Genomic DNA, 15,603 nt, shown 5'->3' with positions numbered 1-15,603 from the left:
TAAAAAATATGTATTTAAATGTAATAAAAATATTATATACAATTTCATGATGCAAAATTCATTAAATGGAAATGTAGTGCTTGTTTTAAAACGTTTCACCTTTTATTAAACCGCTCAAACACAGTTACTTTAACAGACGTTTTAAACACATTATTATAGATTTTAAAATATTTCCCGTGGTTTCCTGGGTAAATGACTATTATTTCCTTCTTATTTCAACCTTAAATAAGGTGGAAAAAAATGTTTCACAGGTTTCCCAGCGGGGCACAAAACGGCCATTTTTGGACCCCCTCCTTTTAAATTATTATAAAAATGTCGCGCATACGAAAAATGCAGAGCATGAAAAAAAAAAATTTTTGTGGACTGAAAAAAAAAGAAAAATTCAGAGCGTTGAATTATTTTCTTGTAACAATCGCAGAGAAATAAACTTTACATTTATTGGCTTCCTCGATTTCACATGTTTTGTTATTGCTTTGAAATTCGAGTGTATATTTATTGCTCCAATTATTTTTTAACGTTAAATGCTTAGTATCTTGCTATAATTAATAATTCATATGATATCTTGCCGCTGTTTAATATATACATATATATATATATATATATATATACAATATATATATTTTATTATGTTAAATAGTTTCTATTGAAAGATATTTTAAAAGAATCTTTGCACACAATTAACAATGTTCGCGCGGATTCTACCCAGATTCTATCGTTCTGTTCTATTTTCTTTCTGCTGTGAATTCGAAGTATGAGCGAGATGTGTTGCACTTAATTTTACGTTATCACAAAAATTCTAACAGCTCTTCTAGCATTCGCGAATTTTAGATTATTTGTCTCGTATTAATTTTATTCTCCTTCATGTGCATGTAATCTTTTATGAAATTATATATTTATACACAGTGTGTACTCATATTTATTTTGAAGTATATTTTTCTATGCTCAGAACAGATATTTTTTATAATTGAAAAGCATTTTGAGCCCATATCGGGCCCAATTGTGTCATGCGGGAGCACATGTGTCCATGCTATATATTTTGGGTGCTTTCCATTTAGTGGCACAAGTCGACACAGACGTCGTTCTATCTTTCTTGGTATTCAACGAGTAACAAAGACAGAACGAGACTTGTGTCGACTTGTATCGGTAAATGGAAAACACTCATTATAGGTACACGAGTGGCTGAGTTTCTACCAGTTTCTAATGAGCGCGTCACGCCGTCGTCTGTCGTTAACCAATCTAAACATCCCGTCATATATAATGTAATAAAATAAGATGTTTTGATTGGTTGCGATAGATGAAGCGACGCGTAACGCGTTCGGAGGAAACTCAGCCCATCGTGGACCGGAGTGTCCGGAGTAGTGTGGTCTACTTATGTAGGTTAAGGTTTCACACCACGTCCAGTGTCTAACGTTTGATATCCAATAGGAAAGTTCATTTTCTAGAATTTCTAGTGACATTTATGTCTCTAAAGTCTTTAGACAATAGTTTCTCTAATGCTGGGTCTACAGTGCATCTACAATGCAAGTCGTGGGTCGTGGGAAATTGACCAATTACAGTCGAATTTGAGGAGAATAATCGACTGTGATTGGTAAATTTCTTGCGACTCGCATTGTAGACCGGCTTTTATTGGATGTCGGATCGTCGTACATACGTACTACATACGTCGGACGCCAGACGCGGTGTGAATCTTCTATTATACTGTGTGACGTGTTTTATATCGCCTATTGGCCAATTCATAATTTAATCATCTGATTGGTTGATCCAGTAAAGAAACTCTTAGGCCGGTATTCATAGTTATTTAAGACCGTCTTAAGTTCAATCTTAAGATGTCATGAACCAATCACAGAGCCGTATTAGCGTCTTAAGACATTACTTAAGACGATCTTGAAGACTATGAATACGGCCGTTAAACATCAATCGCCGAATAGACGTAGTCAATGGCCGCGTTCAGGAAACACAACTGTTGAGTGAGTGCTCATTATGATTGGTTCTTACACTTAGATCCGGAGAAGAACCAAAGGCAAGAACCAATCATATTGAAGAATCACTGACCGCTCACTCAACAGTTGTATTTCCTGAATGCGGCCAATATATTGCAGTCAAACGGGACACGTGTTCTCCCTATTTTAATTTATGTGTATACATATTTATTATTTCTCATATTAACAAAATAAATTTTTATACTTATATAATATACATTTTATTATTTGTATCAATTAATTTTTTTCCACTGAATCGACCAATCAGAAGGTTCTGTGCTGAATTGGACAATTGGGCAAAATTATTTTAATTTTTTCCTATTTGTCTTTCACGATATATTTTAAGAAATATTTGTTTCGCTGTTTTATACATATAATTATCAGACTAAACATCAATTCTCTTACATATTAAGTATTAAATTTAATATGCATTACTTTTTGAGTTTAATCAACTCTTAAACAATTAATAATATAGAAATATTATAACAATTGATAGTTGCAGAACAGTTGATAGTATAGGAATATAACAGTTGTTTAATAAATAGAAATCTTCGTAAATGTAACAAATAATAAATATAATGAAAAATATGTAAGAAGCATTCAAGTATTCAAATAACTTTCTGCTAATTTTTCAGAAAATTTGGTTTCTTTATTGATATCTGGAAACTTTATTTCTACAATTTTTTTTAAATGAGCAGTGGAATTTGAAGTAATATTGGAATTTAAAGTTAATATTTTAAAACTAATTATTTCATTGTTGCATTCTTTATTCTATACAACTACTTGATGACGCCTAACAATGTTTATAATTTTTCTAATTAATACATATTACAGCTTTGTTCGTGTTTAAATATGATTGCTATAGCTTTATTAAATTTCTCCCATTTTATCATCAACATTTGTCCATTTTATCTACTCAATTGTATTCTTAACAAAGTCAATGTCGTTTTTTATGAAGCCTTTCACAATTCGATTCTATGGAGTGTCTGAATAATGCCAAACTACAAATTAACCCTCCGTATTCATACGTGGGTCTACGGCGTTCGAGCCAAAATAATATCTGCTTGTAACTGTAAAATTAGCAAGCCTACCTTGCTGGCTCCCTTCTCTGAAAAAAAGTAGGTGGGAGAAGGGACTTAAGGGCTCATGCAGAGCCGTTACGAAAAATTAATATATCGTTGCCGAGCAAGTTAGATCTCGCACGGATCCATGTATGCACTAAACTTTTTAACTTTCTTTTATAACTAACAATTTTGCTCATTGTTTATGGTAAATGTTGTTTGGTCAAAACAACGTTTCCTTAAAAAATTTTGACGAATAGTTGTTTCTCTATTTAGTTAGTAATTGCCAAAAAAATGAAGTTTCGGATCGACAGATAGAAAATAATTTACTACGCCAACCAAAATTGTGTTTCAAGTCTGACGATTTGTCGGCGCGCAGTCACTATGGTTGGAATAATATTGTTTAGTTTAATACAGGTTATTGCGATAAATATTACCACATACCTCAGTGGTCGAATTGGTACGACACCCATCGCGGAATGAGGGAGGTTCCAGGTTCGAACCTTGGCTGAGGTAATATTTTTCGCAATAAATTTAATTATTTAAATGAGATGCTTATATATAAGTATCAAAGATTACATCAATATATTGGTTAAAAGAGCGTCTTAACGATAATCGAACCAAATCGTGGTCATATTGTCTTGGCGATTATAATAGCAAGTATAGTCGATTAATATTTCCATTGTTGAAAAAAATTAAATCTGCCTTGCTGATAAACAGTAAGTATAAAAATTGATAGAAATTAGTTATTCTGATTAATTTTTTGATTTAGTTTCAAGTTAAATTTTCGGTAATTCTCTTTATTCACTGTGAAATCCTATGTTCGACTTATTGTTAGATAGCTGTATCAAACAATGAGATTAAATAAGATAAATAATACATTTCGGAAAATCTTAAGCCCGTTCTACAATAGCTGTAAGAGTATGCGGTAAGACCATGGTGTTAGAAGACAGGTGTAAAGCCCCTTGCACAATGCCAGGCAACAGGCAATAGGAACAGGAAATAACCAAAAAATCGTTAATTACAACCTAAAAAATTCGAATGCTATGATTGGTTGGCAACAGGCAATAGGCACAGAATTTCCAACGTGACGGAAACTCTGTGTCTATTGCCTGTGTCACTGTTTATTCTGCATTTATACATGATTTCTGATTTCTATTCCCTGTTCCTATTGCCTGTTGCCTGGCATTGTGCAAGGGGCTTAACAGTTTCGAGGATGCGCAGTCGTCATTTTCTTTGACCAATCAGAACTTTATTCAAGATGCCAAAAGCAATATGGCTCCTTCAATATTATTGTGAAGTATATTATAGTTAAAGGTTATATATATATTGTGTTTAGATATTAGATATTCTATTTTTGCGGAGAAGCTATGCCAACGTGCTGTCGTCGTCATTCACAGTCCTCGTCATCAATGTCTTCCCGTTGACTTTTGTAATTTTCACTTCGTTTCAAGATACATAACCGACCTCCAGATGTACGCGGCGGTTTATTTGACCGAAAATGTACAAAATGTAAAATAAAAACATGTTCTGGAAAAATTGCATTTCTTTATTTATAATTGTTTTAATATAATATCACTCCTACACTTTCTTTTATATTACAATCAATTACACGTCTCTACAACTTAGAACGGTGCTCATAGTTCAATCTTAGATTTCAGATTACAGAAAAGCTTATCTTAAGATGCTGCAAAAGCTATTTTATTATAGCATTTTATAATAAACTTAAGACGATTTTAAATATAACATTGTGTCAGGAATATTATTTTTACAGTTTGCAATACGAGTAATCATTTCTGTATACTTCCTTATTAATAACGTTTTCTAATTCCTTATTTGCAATATTTATTCTTTATTTACTTATTAATGTAGAAATTGTTTTTTTATTATTAGTATATTATGTATTATATTTTTTTAATTAATTTGTGAGGTTTTGTATTATATTTACAAATTTTTTATTTTTGTTTGCATTTTTGTCACAAACTGTGACTAATGCTGCATTTAAATGTGGCGCCACATTTTGGATAAACATTTGATTGGCTGTCGTATTCTCCGGCCGCCATTATGCGCAATGTTACACCTGTCTTCTAACACCATGGGTCTTAAGCCAATGAAACTGCTGCTTTTCTGTAAAGCCTTGTGTACACGATACTAGAAATCGGTCCAAGTTTCGGTTTAAGCCAATCAACTTGCAGCTCTTACAGAAAAGCAGCAGTTTCATTGGCTTAAACCGAAACTCGGACCGATTTCTAGTATCGTGTACACAAGGCTTAAGAGCTGCAAGTTGATTGGCTTAAGCCTTGTGTACACGATACTAGAAATCGGTCCGAGTTTCGGTTTAAGCCAATCAACTTGCAGCTCTTACAGAAAAGCAGCAGTTTCATTGGATTAAACCGAAACTCGGACCGATTTCTAGTATCGTGTACACAAGGCTTTAGGCCGGTATTCATAGTCGGATCTTATTTCAAGACCGTCTTAAGTAATGTCTTAAGATGCTAATACGGCTCTGTGATTGGTTTATAACATCTTGAGATTGTACTTAAAAGCCATTGCACGTAACAAAGTTTTAGTCATAATCGTAAAGCCTTGTGTACACGATACTAGAAATTGGTCCGAGTTTCGGTTTAAGCCAATGGAACTGCTGGTTTACACCGACCGTTTGATACGCGTACCAAGTACTGTATCCGTATCAAATTCGTATCAAATTTCGGTTTACACCGGGATAACCCGAGATTTGATACGGATATAGTACTTGGTACGCGTATCAAACGGTCCGGTGTAAACTAGGCCAATGAAACTGCTGTTTTTCTGTAAGAGCTGCAAGTTGATTGGCTTAAACCGAAACTCGGACCGATTTCTAGTATCGTGTACACAAGGCTTAAGGCTGTAAAGCCTTGTGTACACGATACTAGAAATCGGTCCAAGTTTCGCTTTAAGCCAATGAAACTGCTGCTTTTCTGTAAGAGCTGCAAGTTGATTGGCTTAAACCGAAACTCGGACCGATTTCTAGTATCGTGTACACAAGGCTTAAGAAAATAGACCAATCACAGTCGATTATTCTCCTCGCGCTTGAAGAATAGTCAAGTGTGATTGGTCTATATTTGGTCTTACGACCTTACGATTAAAACTAAAACTTTGTTACGTGCAATGGCCTTAAGACGGTCGTAAATATATAAGATCCGACTATAAATACCGATCTTAAAGATTATAGTCTTAAAATAAGATCCGAGTATGAATACTATGAATACCGGCCCCACTCTATATACTCTGCTCATTCCATGGGGTCGTTCATGGTGGAAGTATACAAGATCAAGCAATCCGATGGATGCGCAGTCGTTCAAAAGTAGAGGGGAGCAGTCAACCAATCAGAAGTGCCCCAAACATAAAATCCACAAATCCAGTACGGTCACATTTGAATTTAATTAGGAATGTTCAGTGTAAAACTCGGGGCAGATGGCGCCATGGCGTTCTGTCCTGTCATGGCGGCGTCACTAACACTAACTCAATATACATGTGTGTGTTGGTGTATCTGTGAGCACATCCGTGAGATATAAGGTCTGTTTTCTTTTGTTGCACTGCTGAACTAGTGCACTCTAATAGTGTACTAGAGTGTACTAGAGTGTACTAGAATGCACTAGTTCAGCAGTGCAGCAACAGAAAACAGACCTTATATCTCACGGATGTGCTCACAGATACACCAACACACACACATGTATATTGAGTTAGTGTTAGTGACGCCGCCATGACAGGACAGAACGCCATGGCGCCATCTGCCCCGAGTTTTACACTGAACATTCCTAATATGTGAGGGGCAGTTCTGATTGGTGCTCTGCCTCCCACTCTGCCCCCCATAATACCACATGCGCATTGCTTCACTTTTATATTTCTGTTTCCACCAAGGGTTCATTGAGTTCATTCTTTTGAATGCAGTCGCCAAGTGCGCAGTTTGAACTCAGAGTTCTTATAATCTCAGTGTTTGAGAACTAAAATCAGTTAGATCATTGTGTTAGATTTATTCTGCATATACCACGTTCATTCACAATTTACACAAGACGCTTACTGGCTTTATTCAGTCAAAAAAAAGAGGCTGATTATAGTGGATCCACGCAGGAAACCAGGTGTCATAAATTAAGAAGAAGAAGAACCACGTGCCTTTACTTCGCTCTTTTTAGTGTGCCTTTATTCATCGCCTTTTTGCTTCTTTATCAGGTAAAGTGAAAGGAGTAAAATTTTAAATTATTATAAAAATGTCGCGCATACGAGAAATGCAGAGCATGAAAAAGAACATTTTTGTGGACTGAGGAAAAAAAGAAAAATTCAGAGCGTTGAATTATTTTCTTGTAACAATCGCAGAAAAATAAACTTTACATTTATTGGCCTCCTCGATTTCACATGTTTCGTTGTTGCTTTGAAATACGAGTGTATATATTGTTGTTCCAATTATTTTTAAAGTGCTTATGTTAAGTTAAGTGCTTATGTTTTTTGCTATAATTAATAATTTATATGATATCTTGCCGTTGTTTAATATATATATATATATATATATATATATATATATATATATATATATATATTATTATGTTAATAATAATAGTTTTTATTGAAAGATATTTTAAAAGAATCTTTGCACACAATTAACAATGTTCGCGCGGATTTTACCCAGATTCTATCGTTCTGTTCTATTTTCTTTCTGCTGTAAATTCGAAGTATAAGCGAGATGTGTTGCACTTAATTTTACGTTATCACAAAAATTCTAACAGCTCTTCTAGCATTCGTGAATTCTAGATTATTTGTCTCGTATTAATTTTATTCTCCTTCATATGCATGTAATCTTTTATGAAATTATTAATACACAGTGCGTGTACTCATATTTATTTTGAAGTAGATTTTTCTATGCCAGAACAGTTATTTTTTATAATTGAAAACATTTTGAGCCCATTGCGGGCCCAATTGTGCCACGCGGGAGCACATGTGTCCATGCTACATATTATAGGTACACGAGTGGCTGAGTTTCTGCTGAGCGCGTCACACCGTCGTCTATCATCAACCAATCTAGGGCCGGTATTCATAGTCGATTCTTATTCCAAGACCGTCTTAAGTGATGTCTTAAGATGCTAATACGGCCCTCTGATTGGCTGATGATGCCTTAAGACTGTACTTAAGACGATCTTGGATTTGACTCGACTATGAATACCGGCCTAAACATCCCGTCACAAATAATGTAATAAGATAAGGGGGTCGATTCTGTATCTTGGGACGAGGTAAAAATTACAAAAGTGAGGAAATTCACTAGAGAATCTACAATTTTATTTGTCGAAATCTAGTAAATCTGTTCACTTTTGTAATTTTCACCTTGTCTCAAAATACAGAATCGACCCCCTGAATCGACCTCAAGATGTTTTGATTGGTTGCGATAGATGACGCGACGCGTAAAACGGGGAGCACACACTTTTGCACAACGCATAATGCGTAAGCATAAGAAAATTGATTGGTCTATTTCCTTATGCACATGTGTATGGACCAATCAATTTTCTTATGCTTATGTTTATGCGCTATGCAAGTTTGTCTGGATAGACCTTTAAGGCTGCGGTCCACTTGATGCTACAAATGCTTCGAAGCATTCCTCTTCTCCTTTCTTTCAATAAAGAACCTTAAAGGTGCGATTTCACGATGACGCTCGACGCTGGATTCGAGCGTCAAAAAGCTAAAATGTGTTTAGCTTTGGCGCTCGACGCTCATTTCAGCCAATCCAGTGGTTAGGTTATATTTCGCGTCCCTCTGAATCTATCACGTGACCAGATTTGACGCTCGAATCCAGCGTCGAGCGTCATCGTGAAATCGCACCTTAAAACACCTATTTTGTAGACCGAGACTCATGGGAATTTTTGGATGCATCCGTTGCTGACGCTGACGTATTGGCCGCGTTCAGCAGACACAACTGTTGAGTTCGTCTTTTCAACACTCTACGTTGATTGGTTGGTTCTAAAAGTAAGAGCCAATCACGTTCGACTGCTATTGAGCGGCTTGGGTCTGCTGAACGCGCCCATTCTCACGCACGTGATATGTACATACATCGTGACCAAGGCGAGGACACGGGGGATGCCCAAAACATTTCTTTCTGTTTTATTTTTCCGATTTGTGTCGTTTATTATCCAAAACACTCAAAGATTAATTTCAGGTAAAACTTTCGTTTGCTAGCCCTTGACGCGCAGTCAATGAGTCAATACGAATTAAAAGTCGCGAAGCGATAGCTGAATAGCTATCATTCAGAATAAGGTTCAGTTGAGTTTAATTTGATCGTGAATTTAGACTGGACTAGAGTGAGCTTACACAACAAAAGAACACTGCAGCACAAATTAATACACTTATTTTTAACATATTTATTCCAATTTGGTTTGTGCAAGTATGTTTAGTCTTATATTAAAGGCAAACTCAGTGTCTCGAGCTGTTATAACCAATTTTTAGTGTAAACAATCATGAGACAACGCACAACTGTGTCGCAACAATCCTTTGCTACGTCTGCTCTCACGTCTTGCTTCTCGCTAACGACTTCAAACGACTCTTTCCAAATTGCTCGTGCTTTGTCCTGTGACTACTAATACCTACTCTGTAAAAATATAATAGAGATTTCTAGAAACAAGTAAATATATTAACAAGTATATATATGTATCATTAGTCTTTCTTTCTGTGCTTTGTTCCCAGGACGCTTACTCTAGTTTAGCTTAAGAAAGAAACTGTTGTGGTTGGCCGTATTGTCGTATTATCTATCCTGTCTACTATCTATATAAATCTTAATTCTATGTGAATGTTATCTCATTACAGATATTTATTGTTACAGAGAAAACAGTCGCTGCCATAAAGCTTGCCAAAATGTACAAACGTTTCTTTGAGCGAGGTATAACGCGTTATAATGGACGATGGTATTGTTACCCATGCAAGACCACGTTGCAAACTTTGACAGAGGCGCAACGTCATTCGGAAGATGCTCACTCCACTCTCAGCACCCAAACGTCTGATTTTTTGAATAAATTTGTTACATTGAGGAATAAGGGATACAGAATGTTGTTAAAACACAGTATAGTAAGGGATCCACAGCGAGACTACTTTTGTATATGTTGCCAATGCTCAATATCCTCTTTACATTATTTTTATCAACATTCAAAAGAAGAAAATCACCAAAAGTATATGAAGATCATATTAAAACGTTCCACAAATAAGCAACAAAACTCACGCGATAAAACAAATAATAAGCAAAGCGACACTTCCGTTAACGTAGAAAATTCAACAGAACGTATAAACAAATCAAAGATGCAGCCGATCTGTGAGAACAAATTCATAAAAGATGACACAAACGATTCTACACAAACGGCAAGTAGAATTATTGAAAGTGTGCCTTATGCACTGATGCAGGAAGTTAAAACGTGTAAGCATTTCTTAGATTCAACATTTCAAAGCTTCACAGATTTGATGCATCATTCACAAGAAGCTCATCCAGACATCAACCCTCAGATATCAGGTTTTTGGGAGAAGTCTATCGAATCGTCGGGCATAATTCGTCGAAAATTATTAAATCATGAAAGGGCAATGCAGGATATGCCGCAAGAGTACTTTTGTAAACTTTGTCAATGTCCCATACCCTCTTTGGATCATTGTCAGCAGCATTTAAATGGAAAAAGGCATAAATGCATGATCGAATCTAATGAAAAAGATATAAATACTGTTATACCAGAAGATCTTGTAAATGAACAACAAAATGTAAATAACAATATGACTGACAATCAAGATATTTCTGTCAATGCGTTTGATGGAAACGATTCAATCAGAAATCTTCAAAGCAACTTTAGAACAGAAGAAGAAAGTACAGTTTCTGTTAAGTCTTATAATGAAGATAGCATTGATGATGGTGTTCTACAAATTAAAAGACGTATCGATATTATGGCTTATTGCTGTTTGTGTGATGCGTTCATCTATAAAACTATTGGAAATAATCATGTAATAGATACGCTGCATAGTGATGTTTTATCTAAATTGAAAATCTTCAATCAGGAAGCGGCATGCATTATAAACTTAGAGGAGAAAAAGACAACTATTCGGCCGATACAGTTAAATAGTAAAAAATTTGATGGAACGGCATGGCCAGAATACACAGAAACTGCAGCAAAGTATACTTGTGATCATTGTAATAAAATAATCGAAGAGGACGATATAATAAATCATGAAATAACAGTACATAAAAGTGACATGACGTCTTCTATGAAGTACATTTACGATTGGTCGCCTACAACTAGAGATTTTAATATTACTATGCATTATCCACTATTTAGATGCTCGTTTTGCAACGAGATAATACATGGCATATTGTCACTGTCAAATCATTTTTTAACACGGAAGCATGAAGAAAATATTAAATCGTTAACTGACATTAAAAGACGAGAGGACGATAGTTGTAAAGATATACAAATTTATCTTGAGCCTTTTGAATTTTTAAGTATAATCTCTTTTGAGAACAATGGTGGAACTGTTCGAATCAAGGAGCAGCCTGTGATATATATTAAAAATCATTATACAACTTTTTGTGAAAACTCGATCGAGAACAAATTCATTTACGTTTGCTTTGATTGCCCGTATAATGCTTGTGAAACTCACAATATAATTGATCATTTATGTAAAACGTCGAAACATTTAAAGCACTTTCTCACAAATATTTTTATCACATACAATTATATACATAATGTATCGGTATCAAAAGATCTTAGCACAAATGGAACACATGAGATAGAGTCTCAAGTTTCTAAGGACGATATATCGATTGATAATAATGGATCATTCGTGAAACATAACATAGTAGACGAAACACAAGTAAATGCAGAGCGATGTCACAATAATAGTTCGATAGCTGCAGCGAATATCAGTAACAGAAATGATGAATTGTGTCAAAATGAGGAAGACAATTCCGGCCTTTTTATATCTCTTGATATTTTCGAAGAAATTGATACATCAATAAAATATATTAATGTACCGTTTGCAGAATATTTATTGAATAAAAAGAGCGTCAATAAAATAACAACATCGGACCGTTATAATAAAGCGTATAGCAGAAAATTTCTCGACTTCGAGGAAGTTATGTTCGCTTGCAGTGAAAGAAAGCTGAAGGAGATGAAACTGCATCTACAATTTTTCGTTCCGCATCCCGACAAAATGCTTTGCCTTGTATGTAACGGAAGTCCACAGTTATGCAGCGCGCAAGCGATATACGAACATATAAATTGCGTAGGACACGCTGTACAATTTGAAAAACTACATGAGAACAAGGAACATCTCGAATTGTTAAAGGAGCTAATACAACCTTTACGTGATCCATATGCCAAATGTTCAGCTTGCAATGAGACTTTAAACAAACGTAGAAGGTGTAAGAATGCATCTGACAATGTAGTTTTTAAGAACCATACACATTTTCCCTCACACAAGAACACTCGCGAGGAATTGCTTAGCAAGGCTGTGTGCGTATTGGAAGAATTCCAAAATTTATGGTACGATATCCAATATTTCGCTTGCGTCGAGTGCGGCAAGAGATTCAAACGGAAGATAACATTTCTGGAACATCTCGATACCGCGCACAGGGAAGTCTTGAATAACAAGGACAATTCGATGTTTGATTTCTGCTTAACGTGCGCCACTTTATGGTTCAAGAATGAAAGTCGCGCCGAAGACATCCGTATGAGTTATCAAGCGCACTGCCATCAACAGACGCATCGATATTTGCGGAAAACTAATGACCTCGCGGTTACATCGCTACCGCAGTCCTTGCAAAATTTATTGAAAAACGTCAACAGAACTGCTGCCGATCTATTCAACTTGTCGATCGATGTAAAAAACGATCGAAAAGTGAATCAACTCACGGATGCCTTAGAGCACATCTTCAAGACTCACCGATTGCCTGTGGAAGTATGTACATTTGGTTCAAGAGTCACTGGGCTAGCATTACCAAATAGCGACATCGACGTATATCTTAACTTTGGTAAATATATTTGGCTCTAATATATATATGCATGCGAAATTGATTAAACATTTTAAAGAATTTCAGATAAGAGTGCACAGGCATAACAAATTCTTATATTATATCAGAATTGTAATTAAATAATGAACTTCTAAACAAGTTTTAAAATACTTTTAAAACATTTGATCAATTTCGGTGTATAAAATATACAAGTTCATAAGATTATTTGTAGAAGAAAGTTGTGGTATAAAACTTACAAAAGAAAAATTTTTGTATTAGGTGACGAACGTACCGAGCCTGAATTGATTAAGAGCAGGAGTGAGCAAATTCAAGATTGTTTACGTGCCGACCATGAGAATTGGGATATAGAATTAACTTTGGACAGGAGCAGGACTCCTCTAATAAAAGTAAAACATAGACTAACAAAACTGCAGTGCGATATTTCGTTTATGAATGGCCTGTCGGTGGAGAATTCCAAGCTTATTAAGTATGAACCGTTGTCGTATTTCTAAGCAGTGTTTAACGAAGTGTGTTTCATAATAATCTGTTAAATCTAGGTCCTTCAATAGGGCGTATCCACCGTGCCAAAAATTGACGCTGTTCCTGAAAAAGTGGCTCTCACTGGGAGGTTTGTCCGGTCCGGACGGAATAACAAATTATGCCCTTGTCTGGTTAGTCATCTTTTACTTGCAAGTCAAATTTGCAGCAGTACCGAGTATTGCTGCATTAATCGAAAGCCACAACCAGTCGAAAATTGTCTCTGGTAAGTATTAAAAATTTATATAAAAATGATTATATAGAGTATTGTAGCACGTTATAATGACGTTATAATTGACAAATCGGTAATTGGGAGAGATTTTATTTTACCATAACAGAGTAAATTGTAATTTTACATATATTTTATAGGATTGATATATTACAATATTGATATATATCTTCTTATACTTTAGGTTGGGAGACCGGAGTCGGCGATACTATTCTTATCAATTTACCCAAACTATCGATACGTGACTTATTGTTAGAATTCTTCGAATATTACGGAAGTTTCAATTATATGCACTCCGTCATATGTCCATTACTAGGCAAGACATGCCCGAAGAAAGCTTTTGCGGAAGTATCGACATTACCCAATTCTATGGCACCTTACGTTACAAAATTGCGGAATGAGAAACCGGAATATTTTCGTGTTGATTCACATATGTGTGTGCAAGATCCGTTCGATCTCTCGCATAATTTAACAAAGGCTGTACCAGTTTTAACACTTAAATGTTTTAAACAGTATTGTAATGAAAGCTCATCGGTTTTACGTAACGTTGTTGCAACTTCGTCAAAGAAAAAATTTCGTGCGATGAAATAGTTTTAAGATGAAGTTTTAAGAGTAATAATAACAACAGAGATTAATCATTTTTATTATTTTCGACTGTATGTTAATAATCGTAACATAGTGAATGAAACTTAACGATCTTATATACAGCCATGACGAAATTGCAATTTTTTGATTTTTGATATACAAATAATGCATTGAGATCATGATAAATGCAGTATTACATATTTTTAAAGGATCGTAAATATTGTAAGATAACATTATAAGATAATGACTTTTAAAGAAGCGATATTTTTTAATTACTTAATGACAAATTGTGTGCGTCTATACTCATCTATTTTAGTACTTTTTACCTCATAATTTTATTTCTTATATTTTAACGTGTATTTACACGAGTATTTTATTATTTCTTCTACATTTAATATTAATGTAAGAACTAGGTAATACTAGAATTGTGTTAACATAAGCTGTAGGCTAAGAAGCTTTTATCAATACAATCAATTTTTTTTTATATTTTTCCGAAAATGAGGGAAATATATCATGATCTCTATTAGTACTTTTTACCTCATAATTTTATTTCTTATATTTTAACGCGTATTTACACGAGTATTTTATTATTTCTCCTACATTTAATATTAATGTAAGAACTAGGTAATACTAGAATTGTGTTAACATAAGCTGTAGGCTAAGAAGCTTTTATCAATACAATCATTTTTTTTATATTTTTCCGAAAATGAGGGAAATATATCATGATCTCTATTAGATTTTATTTTACGAATTATGAAAATTATGTGAACTAGCTATATCGTTAAATGTATTACAACGAAATGTTATAGGCTGGTATTCATAATCGGTTCTTATTTCAATATCATCTTAATATGACTCTGATCATGTTATAATGACATCTTAAGAGTGTACTTAAGACAGTTTTAAATATAAGAACCGGATTATAATTACCGAATAGTTTTCTGTCGCACTCCATAAATTTATCACATCATCATTGTTAATTGTGATATATAATGTGATTCTTTCTTAAAGTAGAGTGACTTTCAGAAAATAATTATCCCATTAGAATATTATATTTTTATAATGTAGATATGTAATGTCAGATAATTATATTTTTATAATACATCTTTATATAAAAAGAATAAACTAAGTTGTTATCATATCCTACTTTGTCATATCCTAATTATAATAATTCATTATTATAATTCGTAATTACAATGAATTATTCACTTCTTT

At 34.5% G+C, this 15,603-nt stretch overlaps 1 protein-coding gene across 4 annotated transcripts; it reads left to right on the top strand.

Moving 5' to 3' along the window:
• The first annotated feature begins 9,113 nt into the window (after positions 1-9,113).
• Positions 9,114-15,529, top strand: LOC139769007 (uncharacterized). Of its 4 annotated transcripts, none has more exons than XM_071699730.1 (5): positions 9,114-9,218; positions 9,879-13,058; positions 13,317-13,524; positions 13,595-13,800; positions 13,988-15,529. In XM_071699730.1, exons 1-5 carry the CDS (start codon positions 9,140-9,142, stop codon positions 14,392-14,394), a joined length of 4,080 nt encoding a protein of 1,359 aa, XP_071555831.1. In that variant the 5' UTR covers positions 9,114-9,139; the 3' UTR covers positions 14,395-15,529. The 4 variants fall into 4 exon arrangements, with proteins under 4 accessions (XP_071555831.1, XP_071555832.1, XP_071555833.1 ...); XM_071699731.1 differs by lacking the exon at positions 9,114-9,218 and adding an exon at positions 9,219-9,316; XM_071699732.1 differs by lacking the exon at positions 9,114-9,218 and adding an exon at positions 9,332-9,443.
• Positions 15,530-15,603: the final 74 nt, after the last annotated feature.

Source organism: Temnothorax nylanderi, unplaced genomic scaffold, assembly GCF_030848795.1.
Source record: "Temnothorax nylanderi isolate EJ_2023f unplaced genomic scaffold, tnyl_v1.0 TNYL_tig0019_pilon, whole genome shotgun sequence".
Classification (NCBI taxonomy): domain Eukaryota; kingdom Metazoa; phylum Arthropoda; class Insecta; order Hymenoptera; family Formicidae; genus Temnothorax; species Temnothorax nylanderi.
The sequence above is the reverse complement of the archived record's forward strand: the minus strand, read 5'-3'. Positions and strand labels throughout refer to the sequence as shown.